Source organism: Pecten maximus, chromosome 5 (genome assembly GCF_902652985.1).
Source record: "Pecten maximus chromosome 5, xPecMax1.1, whole genome shotgun sequence".
Classification (NCBI taxonomy): Eukaryota; Metazoa; Mollusca; class Bivalvia; order Pectinida; family Pectinidae; genus Pecten; species Pecten maximus.
In genome coordinates this window covers 36,812,763-36,825,936 of record NC_047019.1, presented here as the reverse complement: position 1 = coordinate 36,825,936, position 13,174 = coordinate 36,812,763, and the positions used below count along the sequence as shown (strand labels likewise).

At 36.4% G+C, this 13,174-nt stretch overlaps 1 protein-coding gene across 2 annotated transcripts; it reads right to left on the bottom strand.

Annotated features, from left to right (window-relative positions):
- Positions 1-2,303: 2,303 nt before the first annotated feature.
- LOC117327938 lies at positions 2,304-13,035 on the bottom strand. Of its 2 annotated transcripts, none has more exons than XM_033885188.1 (2): positions 12,348-13,035; positions 2,304-4,605 (listed from the first exon to the last, which is right to left on the bottom strand). In XM_033885188.1, the coding sequence occupies exon 2, from the start codon at positions 4,351-4,353 to the stop codon at positions 2,965-2,967; it is 1,389 nt and encodes a 462-aa protein (XP_033741079.1). In that variant the 5' UTR covers positions 4,354-4,605; positions 12,348-13,035; the 3' UTR covers positions 2,304-2,964. The 2 variants fall into 2 exon arrangements, with proteins under 2 accessions (XP_033741079.1, XP_033741078.1); XM_033885187.1 differs by lacking the exon at positions 12,348-13,035 and adding an exon at positions 6,675-6,922.
- Positions 13,036-13,174: the final 139 nt, after the last annotated feature.

Below are 13,174 nucleotides of genomic sequence, written 5' to 3'. Positions count from 1 at the left end.
TGAAATTACACATTTCCATTTTAATAGCACTTACACGGTTTCATATTTCGTTTATAAAAGCTTTGCACTTTTACTCTACCCAACAGGAATAATCTCACTCGATGAATTATTTAGTTTTGGATGAGGGAGATGAATGTCGAACAATAAAATATCACATTGTCTATCAAAATCCCTAGACACAATAAGCTATGGGTTTCGACTACATATCACATTCTAAAGAGAACAAAAGGTTGAACTTCTGTTTATATATACAGAACAGATTGCATACGGACAGCATACTAACTTTCAGAACGATTGCAATTTTCAAAGTAAGAGTTACTCAAATTTCTTAACGCAATTTCACATTAGACCTCTCCAAAATACGTGATTTTTAGCGACGGAATGAACGGAAATTAAACAGATTTTGGAAATATAATCGTTTTGTGCTTTGCCTCCCAAAGGTTTAGTCGACCACTGTCCATTCGACCCTCCGTCCGTCCGTCCGTCCGTCCGTCCGTACATACATGTTATACATATATATGTAATACACATGTAAAGTGGACCCTCGATAATCCGAACACCTTCGTTCCCAGCCAAAACCGTCCGGATTACGAGTTTTCCGGACTGCCGAATTTCGTCTACCAGGTCAAAAAAAATTGTCCACTGTACTCGCGTATTTGTGATTGGTGTTTATAATTTATCCTATTACATACAAAATGTATTGGCAAACGTAACAGTGCTTTTATTTGCGTTTCATTGCAGATAGAAATAATAAATGACATTATCTTTAATGTGATTGTTAAGTTCCCAAGTAGGTGAGGAGCTTTTAAACTTCACACCCTGTTGATTATCATACCCAATAAAACAGGTCGGCACACGCATAATTAGTAGTCCGATAAGACTTATATTTATGTAGTTAAAAAGTACCAAATGTATTAATCGAGAGATTATGTACTAAATAAACTGTTTAAAATGGTATACACACTCGTTTGGTATAGGATCGGAAAGAGATTGATTTTAAAGACTGAAAATATATTCATAATGATCGAAGTCAGAGTAGGTTTGAAGTATGATATATTTTGGTTAAGGTATATAGGCTATGTTGTAGTTTATACCAATTTTAGCTACTTCTGTCGTCTTATGGAGTGATTCTACCGGGGTATTATAGTATCACGAATATCAGTTACACACGGTCGATCTTTCGACCACATAGCTTCCTTCAGTTATAAAGACAGTTTAATCATATAGCTTGATTGATCCGGTCAACGTTATGTTATTTTTATCACAATATTCACTTTCAGTGTGTTCCTTTATCGGGTTCGTGCCACTTGTAACAAATAGGTATCATATAACGAAAAGTAAATAAACCTCAAGGGAGTTCCAAAGATGGCGGCCATCGCCCGTTTCAAACATTAAAACCTCTTATTTTCCTTTTTGATGTACAAAGCCCGACACATATAATTAAAAAAAAATCATCGCAAATGGAGAGTCGCCGTCTCTTTTGAGCAAAAAATACATTTACATGACAAATGAAGAGCCCCAGTTCTGTCATCTTAGATCCAAGTGGTACTTTCAAAAAAAAAAAAAAAATCTACGAGAACCGAGGAACGCACGGTTGATCTAAATTAATCGAAGGTTGAGTTATGTGATAAATAAAATATTTCACTCTGGCCCATATTATACTGAATTTGTTAACTCCGTTTAATATTCCAATATGATTCTTGCCTAAATGCCCGCGTTATATCAAATCAAATATGCCACGGACATCTCTATACACAATATACGATACAAATTTTGGAACCGTTGTCGACTCCTTTTGGTTTGGTAATCTGGACAATTTCTCTGAAGCCATTTGACAAACTATAGCATGGCCGGACTTACAAGATTTCATACTGCAATCCAGCCTGACCGGATTAAGAGATCACATCCACGATATTAAGTACGTGTATCCACGTCACTAGATTTAACTCCAAGCACTTGCATTACAAAGAAACATGGGGCCTGTTCATTTATGCGGACAAACCTGGTCGTCGGTATTAAATATAATATCTCAAACACATATCTTGACGGACCTGCAAATGTTAATACAGGCTTTGGAAGGCTCGTCTGAAAACAATATAAAATCACCAGGTCCGACTTAATTTCATAAACGAACAACACCGGTCCAACTGGTGAAACCGTTTGGACCGTAAAAACGAAAACGGCCCTGTGCAATGCTATTTTAGGATGTTAAGATTTGTACCAAACAATTTTTTAATATACGTACAATACTATGCGCGTTTTTGTAGTAAAACTTCATTTTTCCAAATAAAACAACTTTGTAGTTTTTGTTCATGATTTAATGTTCAGCTGGCATGGGAAATACGTACATATATTGATGCTGAAGTATTCAGCTGGCATGGGAAATACAAATATTGATACTGAAATGTTCAGTCGGCATGGGGAATACATACATTTATTGTATATTGATACTGAAATGTTCAGTCGGCATGGGAAATACATATATTGATACTGAAATGTTCGATATGTTAAAACATACCTAGCTACATTACAACAAAACCATGTATTAGCAATATCGATATTTCCACTAATTGAATGTGTTTAGTGAATCTATGTATTAACAAAAGGTTTGTTTGAATAATCGATTAGCTGTGGAAATTGTTTTCCTGTAAACAACCATAAGATATAAATGTTATTGAGTTATACAATTTTACGTAAATGAATCATACCTATTAAGTTTTGATTTGTATTATGGATTTCTGTTTAGATACAAAAGGAAAGCAATGTCATGTCCGATCAATGACAGATAGTTATCTAACTAACCGACATGTAAGCTTTTAGTCTCCCTATACAGGAACGTCAAGGCAATCCATTGCTTCATTAACTAGTCAATGAACATTGTCGTGTTCCACAATGGAACTAAAAATCCACAGGTGAAACCGATTGTCTGTACATAGAGTTAACACAACATTTTCAAAATAGCATTTACTCTGATTTATGTTCAGCTTCCTCCCGAAGCTCACCTTTCTCATCATGGGTTCCGAGTAAAGGCGAGTTAACTGGGCACGTCCTTCCATCGTCCGATGTCGCTTGTTTATCACTTTTCTTACTGTCTTGTTCGTCCCACGTGGGTTTGATTTCAATCACGATTGAGTTGGCGTGGTTACCGGTCTTTTTACCGTCCGCACTGGTAGCTGGGTTTGGCTGGTTCACGTCTATGACCGACTGTAGAACCCTATTTTCGTACCCATAGCGTGACGCCAAACTACTCTCTCTGTCTGCCGATCTGTGATCATTGCTCTTCCCTTCTACTCCCCGCTGTTGCATCAATTCAACATACTCCTTATAAGCCTCTACAGATTTATAGTCTTTGTCGGTGTTTCCTTGGGACGAGTGTTTCCTCAGACGTATCGGAACTTTATTTCCCCATTGTGCTGGCCTGTATTTCATATTTTCGTGTTTCAAAGGACGGTCGATTTTCCGGTTTTTAGTGGAAGCAGATTCATAAATCCGCCCCATGTCGTTTGGTTGTCTAACCACTGTCGTTAACTGTCCGGCATTTTCTTTCAAGAATTCAGTACTTGCTTCAATCCTTCGAACTTCAAAGCAATTTTCACTAGCGACCGAGTCCATTGTATTTTGTTTTTGTAGACCTTTTATGTGTATTGATTCGATTCGCTTCCTCTCCGGTTGTGGCACTATCGTCGTCCTGTTTGACAGCACCAAGTCATTTACTTGTCTCTCTAACACCATGTTTTTTCTACCAGTTTCTATAGGAATCTCCCCGACCGTCCAAGGTCTGTCGTTAACAATACGTGGTAGTGTACACACATGGTATCGTAACTTGTCCTTTGCTAAACAATATGTATTTCGGTACATCCGGTCACGTGCATCTTTGGCGCGAGCAATATTTTCCTTCCATTGTTCCCAAGCGTCCGGCTGCTTGCTTCCATCATCCATTGGTTTACTATCCTTATACGATCCATCAGGTAGCAGGAATTTAATTGGTCTGGGGGAAATTAAAGATGGCGCTTTAGATGAATTCTGTGACCTGTTGTTGGGAGTCCTCTTGCGTGGACTGAACGAAGACGACAGCTGCTCTTTCATGGGCCGGGAAATTCGTTTTGGGCTTATAACGTCGAATCGGAAACTGGTATCCCCACGATTTTCGGATGTCGGTATGTCAGTCAAGAGTGGAGCACGGACACCAACAGGAAACATGCGACGGGAAATGTTCTCTATTATAGCTTTCTCTTGTTGACGTTTGTCTATCGACGCCCGTGGTTCAAACCTTCTTGTTGGAGTTTTCTCCGTCAGAAAGAACCCTAGACTACGCTTAGCCGGAGGAGGGTTGTTCGCCATTTGAACAGACATCTTGCCGATTCACGATCAATCTGTCGCTGTTGTTACGTGCTAGTTGTAGTGCTAGTTTGTGATAGCTGATTCGGAAATCGAAACTCATGGTACTCCGATCCAGTTACTGTTAAACAACATACACATATGTCTACCGTAAATGGAAAGTCCGTAGAGGAATTTTAGGACACTAGGAATGCCGGGGGTGACGTAGAATCCTAGCCCAGAGGTCCCAGAGGAAAAGCACACCTCCTCCTTATGTATGAAATGTCCCTGAAAGGAGAAAGGTAGTACACAGTTACTTTAGACTGCTAATCAACAACAAGTAATTCCTCAGTGAAAATCCTTACTATCCGATTATAGCAACTTACTGTACCGGCAAAGGACATTCAAATTCATACCAGGTATTTAACGCAAGTGAAAAGATTCTATTAAATAAATACATCTACCTGAATTTATACGTAAAAAGCCGATTTAAAATGCAGTGCCGAGGTAAATAAACTCGCTATAAATACAACGGGTGTCGCTACAGAGTGGCGCCTTTGTCTGTCATGTGTACAGAACGACATTCTACTAATGGCGTGGACTTGTTGATCATTTCAAATTAATTATAATTGAAGAAGTTCGATCATTTGTAGGGTGTAATGTGCTAGACGTACATTGTTAGGTATGTCAGGTGTTCATTGTGGTGGCCGAGTAGTAGTAGACCATTATGACATCTAGGTATTATATATCAACACCGGCAGCACGGGGGTCGTGTACACTGACGAAGACCTAGTGTAAAATATCAACTCTGACATTTTGTAGCGAATCTAAGCCTGTCACAACTAAATAAATGGCAAAGATTTATGTGATAAAGTCTCAACGTTCAATAGCCTTTTGTGGTACACAAATCTCTTTTAGTTTCCCTTTGTGTACTCTTGAAGGGGGTCTATCACCAGCTGATGTGTTCAATAATGTTTATTATCAAATGTATATATTTATATATACCATTTATACAGCACGACATTTACATATATACAAAAAAAGCATACACAACATCTTATAGCAGATTCCATTTCGTTTGAAATCCACGAAAGAAGTCCATATCAAATTATTTAGTGAGCTTTCTGCATGATGAAATAAAACAAAAACTTCCAACTTGAGTTTCGTCGATATGAACAGGAAAAAAGCAAATATGAAAAATTCTACAATATGATACACATATGCTATTTATTATGCATGCGAAAACACACGTCAGAATAGGTTATGTTATAGTTTATGTTATAGTTCCTGTACCTAGTAGCACTGAAAACATGTCATAAATGAGCATCTGCTTTACACTTCTTTATAACGCTAGAGAAAAGACTTCACTACTACATCATCAACGTTTACCAGGATATGTAACCTAAACATGATACTAGTTATACACATAGCATATATATACAAGGTCTACACTACAACATCATCAACATTTACCAGGATATGTTACCTATAATGATACTAGTTATACACATACCATATACAGATAATACATCTCGGTTACTAATTGGATGACTAGACATAATTTACTTATACAATGTATATAGATATGGAGGTTTCGCGATTAAACACTAATACAATGACTATCAGTGTCGTTGATAATCCCGTAATATTTACAGTGATTTGTAAAAATGGATTACCATTATCTCAATAAACATCTAGGATTAATCTAGTAATCACAAAGATTGAATTAGAAAATGTGTTTCTTGTCACTGTTCAGATATACTATTCTCATACATCACTATATTGTATATACACAGTTATACGTTAAACAATTGTGTGTATGTATTCTTATCATTGATATTTAAAATATACAACATTAAATATCTTTCAGTTTAAACGTCATCGTGGAAAAAATAATCATCAAACTTACTTTACCATGCGGTCGATTTAACGTTCTGTAAAAAATCAATATTTTTGTAAATAAAAAATGCCGTCTGCGATGTGTCTTCTGACAATACTGCTACGAAGCGATTTGGAAATGATTTATGTGATATTATTTAAATGCCTCTTAGGCAGTATTTCATCTACACAGCCATCGCATAGTAAAATGAAGCTATTGAAATTGCATAAACAGCCGTCCATAATAGAGGGTAATACAAAACACAACACTAACGGATGACTATGAGGACGCCGGCCAACTTCTACATTTCATATAATATTTGGCATAACAACCAGATAATATTAGTCTTTACAGGTTCCAATAACCCCCGATACTCCACAGGTTATGATCACATATATGCTCTCCAACTAAGGTAAAACTATGTACATTTGTATTAATTAAAACATCAAAAAGATCACGATAGAGCAAAACAGCTTACCTTCCATGTGATATCGTTATTCCTGATATAGTAGGATTTGAGGACAAAACAGGGAGCTTTACTTTGATATCCAAATAAACCTAGCTGTCTTACCAGTCGGGTTATACCTATCCATGTAAGTAAAGTATTCCTTGTCAACTCCACACTCAAACAGGAGAGCTGACCACTTCAAAAACTCCTAACTCGTGGATAAACAATCTCATTATTGCCTCCGTCAAGATAGGTCAAGCATGAGGAAGGCTTCTGTCACAAAGTGGATTATTTGAATTGAATTCCTCGGATCCTCTCTCCCCTGATATAAAATGTCGATATTTAAAGTTGACTTACTGTTATGTATGTATTGACGCCTACCTAGCTAAACAGTCGTATAAACAAGTGTTGTTTACAGGTAGGATAACGGATCCTCCCAGACTAATAGATGGTTAAGGCAACTACACTATCATTAGTTTCACTGTGTAACCTTGACAGATCGTGCTGATAATTACTGGTGGTTTTGATCCTCAATGGTACACAGCTTTGGAAATCTTGTTCTCATAAAAAAACTGTCGACAGATTTAAATACGAGCTTTCGTGACAGATATCGTATCTTGGTAATTTGTTTACCTCTATCACAAAGACTTGTCTTTAAGAAATGGTCAATGACTATGGGCTGATATTAATTGGCGTTTTAAATCTAAATTACATTCACGCTAATTTGACATGAGAAGTGGTGTAGCGGTGTTGGAAGTAAGCCTAAAAATACATTCATTACAAATGTCAACTGGTATGTTGATACAAGCATGCTCGTGAAAAATGTGACCAATTGTCAGACGAGACCAAGGTAGCCAGAGAGCTGAGAAAAAGGTCTATTGATTTTGCGTGTGAATAAGTTACAAAGGAATCTGTAACATATTATCTTAAGGTCTAAAACAAACTCAGTCATAGGGCTAGATTTTATACCAAATAGTTACCGTACATTTCCAAATAAAGGTTGAAACTGATACATTGATGCTTAATAACAATAAAACGAGAACCAAATATACAAAGACTTGTCTCAGAAAAAACATGGGTATACTGTTTTAATGTAGGTATTTTAGTTAATTAATCATGATAAGTTGTATAGACTTGATGTCTGTTATATTCATATTGTATTTAGGAAAATGTGTTAGTGTGTTATGTATGTTGGAAATTATGAGATGTTTGTTGAATACATACGGTAGGACAACAATGTAAACAAAGAACATTAAACATACACCATGCCTGACTTTAAAAACAATTTTTTAATTTAAATTCGGCTGATAATCCTTAACCTCAACAGCTAACTAGTAATTCAACACAAATACAATATTTAGAGTCCACAAGGAGCTCCAGATAGCTGGTAGCATTGAAGAACAGGTGTTAAAGAAATCAGGTATGTCAATTTGTACAACCTGGTAATCATATAAACCTGGCCCGCTCATAGTGGTACACACTGGTCAGTTAATAACAGAAAGGAAACCATCCGGCTAGGAAAAAAAAAAAAAAAAAACATGCTTGTATGCCAGTGTGAACGTGTCCGGACAGCCCACACTGTTTTATTTTTAGCTCATTGGGGTTTTGTAAGGGCTGGCCACAGATTGGTCCCCTTCCTAATTCAGCAGCCATCTTCGATGTACCAAAAACCGCAAATTTTTGTCAGTTTAAAAAAAAATCACCCTCTACTTACCCTTAAAGCTTATTTTAGCTAGTTAAGCTATTGTTTTCATTGTTATATCTTATTTTCAGGGATGTAGCCTTTCATGGGCTAGGCGATTTTTGGTAAACCCCACTTAGGCTAGATGATATTGTACATTTTATTTTTGTTTTGTTTATAGAAATTTTATCATTACCTGCATTCTTTTTTATTGTTTTGTGAGTCATGCTTATGACTCCAGTGTATGTAATACATTTTTATTGTCAATACTTTGGTGGCCATTTTTGTCTGAGTTTTCTATTATAAGTGTAGAAAATAAATGTACATATAAAAGTTTATAAAGCATCCATATACATTTCGCCTATAGCTAAGCCACTGACTCCTCATACCGTCTATTTGAGCGATCTATTGCCAAAAATACTGAAATACTAAAAGAAATATATTCCTGCTTCCATAGAAAATTAAACGGATTTCCTCTACTACAATGGGCACAGGGACCGAATTCGAAATGAACTTGAATGGAATATACCAAACGACATGTTATACCAAGGTATCTGATATTTAGTCCGGATGAAGCAAGCGAGAGATAAGATTAACGACATTGAAGTGGTATCTTCATATTTGTTTTTATGAACATAGGGTTAATATGTATGTATGTATTTATAGTGACCCGAAAAATCTTCAGTGTAATTTTTGTACGTTAACGTTATAAACTTTGTTTTACATTTTAAACTTGGGAACTAGTGTTTATTGTATTGAAGGAATTATTTTAGTTGAAAGGGATACTTAAGAAACCCTAATTGACACCTAAATCTGCAGGAAATAAACGAGGACCTTGGCTACCACATATAACGGCGTTATAAATGGTGATGAGGAGTTATTGAATTCACTGTTAACAGCCGAATATGATAAAACAACCATCAATATTCATACTAGAAACCTGAAATGAGGTTATAAACAAACAATGGGAACACCTCCGGAGAAAGATAATATCCTCGAGTTTAAATGCTTCTGTGTACATCACTACTGATAACAACGATGAATGTTAATGTTTTGTTTGACAGAGAAACATCAGTCTTAGAATACCCCTACAGGTTCCTGGCGATACATCATAGGCTGCTACAACAAAATCTCCCCATCAATTTGATTTTCTTCATTGTTTATAAACACAACATCTACAGAGAAATTGGATTCGTGATTTTGTTTCAAGGCCAGACATACATCAAGCTGTAATGAGAAATATCTGGAAAAGGTCTTTAATATCGATACGGATTAAGATAGAAGCATTCCACATTATGAAGTATCGCCTGGTTTGAAGGAGACTTAACATTCGTCAGACATAGACACAAAGTTATTTGTGACAATTCAAGGTCTCTCTACTCGACACCGCTATCGTAGAACTACATCACTATCATATATTGCATACGAAATGAAATATCGTTTTTCTACCGTGTCATCACTGTCCTATTCTGAAATCTATATCTTACTATTCATGATGTTTATCTCTATTCTTCAGGACAATAATTGCTGTAGTCTATGAGGTTTATTTAGGATCTGTGGCATTAAATGTTCACAGAAGTTCTAAAGCCTTAGCTTAGTAGCATGATATTTCATCATACTACTGATTGTGAATATCATGACATCCCCGCAAAGATCCGTAATAGAGAAAATAGAGTTCCAAAGTCGTGTCATTTGGAATCAGATTAGCTACGATGTTACTGGTTCGGTATTTGCTTAACAGGATATGCGTGAAGACAATTCCGTTACTTTGCAGAGACATAATTTAGTCGCATATTTTAATCAGGCAGTTGTATACATCAGGCCTTCCCCCAAACCAGAACAAAATGTATCATCAACACACAACCATAGCATTGAAACTCGATAGATGAAATGTGAGACGCCGGAAGAAAATGACGATAATTATAAGATGTATCATTGTTAAAGTCCATTCCATCTCCGGATTGAACAACGGTACTAGTACACCAATTGTCAGACAAAAACACTATCACTAGCAGATACCTCACAACAGTACACAAATTGTCAGACAAAAACACTATCACTAGCAGATACCTCACAACAGTACACAAATTGTCAGACAAAACACTATCACTAGCAGATACCTCACAACAGTATACAAATTGTCAGACAAAACACTATCACTAGCAGATAACTTACAACAGTACACAAATTGTCAGACAAAAACACTATCACCAGCAGATACTTCACAACAGTACACAAATATTGTCTTAAATTATGCATCTAAAGTACATACTGACAAAATGTTTGGATTTACAAATCACCATAATGTAACAATCATCTTTACAGTATAGTACATGTAATAGTGCTCGCTACTAACCTGAATAATGGAGAAAGTATGGACAAGATGTTGATTCAAATATCCACACAAACAGCGTCAGAACATATAGACACACTTTAGTGAGATCTGCTTAAACTCGACATTTCATTTCATCCAAAGACGCCCATAACTGTCTAGCGAAGCCAAACATAGATCGCCGTAGAAGTGGAACTCTCAGCACATTAGGTCACGTAATAACACGGCATAACGGCTCAGTAACACGATATAAAATAAGCCCAATTTCACAGAGAAGACATTATTTTAGAATCAATCTGTCACACTGTAGGCCTGTCGCATGTTATTGCCTGGTGGTGTGGTATTACCGACATGTCAATAACATAATTGATGATATATATAGGTGGGTGCAAAACTTTTATGATGATTATGATGAGATTTTTCATTGTCCACTATTTCAACCATATTATATTCACACGAGGCCACACTAAACCTGCCTGTGTCTATACAAGTAGTGTTAATCTATTGTCTGATCCGATATGCAATCATTTCGATATGGATCTTAACTGGTGAATTACGTGTATGACGGGTTATAGACAATACAAATCTTACCTAATCTTATCCAACTGTAGATATAACACCTGAAGAACAATTGAATGTACAGATGTCTTGCCATTGTAGTCCTAGCATCCCCATCTAAGACCGTATATTTACACAAGTATTGATGTACTCTAACAGGAAAGGAAACCTTTCAAGGTATGCTGTAATTGGGGTGCCACTTGGTGCAGTCTTGTTAACATAAGCGTGAGATATAGAGGTGTAAATTGCATGAAAAGGAATTATTGATATAGGTAGTGCAGTGTGATTGTACATTTACTCTGATCGCTTGATGGTATCAAGGTCACAATTGTCGCCACACTTAATTACATATCTGGTGAATCTTATAGTGATATAAATTGTGTTCATTGTAATTTCATGCTGTTTATTCAAGAATACAATTACGTATATCAAGCTGACCTTCTAGTTAGACCTTCCTGTAGCTAGAACTTGATGACTGTTGTCTACTTGTTCAATTTACATCTAAAAAAGACCGGGCGAGACTGCTAGATCAACTTTTAAATACAGTAAACTGACTTGAAATCGGCGTATTGTGTAATCAAATTATTAACATATTTTAGAAATTTTAATATACATTGACCGCATGCACTTTAATGATTTTCCCTCAAACTTCTTGTTTGACGTATTAAATGCTCATTAATATGCTTGGTAGTTATCCTATCATTACTCCTGTTCTCGTCCGGTACAGAACGTGACGTTACTTGGGTATGACCAAGATTTACATGGCGTGTTATTAGGTATTACTTAAACGGAGTTAATTATTCCAGAACTACACATTTATCAATAACTCTTGAGGCAAGAAACACTACCAAGCCAACGACCACAAATAACAAGTTTTACAATATTATAATGAAGGAGTAATATCAGGTATAACATTAAAAGCGACTTGCTTTCTCATAATAATATCATGTTCTTATGATAATACTACCAGCAGGTCGACAACTACGGCATACACTGGTTAAGCTGTCCAAACGCTCATTTCATTTGACAGAAATATAAAACATATGTCAACCATCAATGCAATTGGAAATGATATATGGAAATAGTAATATCACTAAAAAGGAAAAAAAATATACACTTTTGTCAAATTTACCTTAATATGATTAATGGCATGTACACTCCTGCGTTGTAATGTGTCCGAGACTTTCCTCCTCACCAAACGGACAGCTACGGACAGCGTCAATCACGTACAGTTAGTGTCAGCCTAAATACAGGAAACGTTTGAACTTCGTGTTAAAAATCTCCTAATGGAAACTGTTCATATAGACTCTGACAACCTGTTGTGCGTCCACGTGTATTGTCTGCCCGGTACTGCCTATAAATCTCCCTCGTTGTTCGCTACATTCAGTAATTGCATGGACGTGTCTCTGTGACAATGGTAATTAGTGCCCTATATAGTCCAACATCCATCTAGCTAGAAAGTCGATAACTGTTTGATTATAAAGAAACAATTACGGTTCACACGCCAATATTTGTCTTATGACCACAGGTTGAACACAAGGCCGATAGACCAAACAGGTAAATACAAGTAGCTTGATAAAGCTCGCCGGACGAACTGAATATCGAATTTACCTGAGAGGCAATGTATCATCGCTTCCATCAACCAATGCAATGAGTGATTTTCCTAAGAACAATTCAAGGTCGTAGAGCTATCTATCTGATCAATTCGTATTGAAGTTAAATAAAGCCATTTGAATGAATATCTGGCAGACTTAGATACCCAAGCAACGATTTGATGATGTAACGCTAATTTTTTACTGAAATTTATTTCAGTATGATGATGTGCTAGTCATTCAATCCGTAACTATGTCTGGGTATATGACTGAAAATGTTCTTCAAATTTCTATATATAATAACAGGTGATCTATAGTTTGTCTGGACCTTACCGACCAATTCACCGTCACGTTTCGCTCCTGTTAT

Excerpts from the sequence above, each read along its gene's own strand:
- LOC117327938 (XM_033885188.1), bottom strand. The coding sequence starts at position 4,353 with ATGTCTGTTCAAATGGCGAACAACCCTCCTCCGGCTAAGCGTAGTCTA.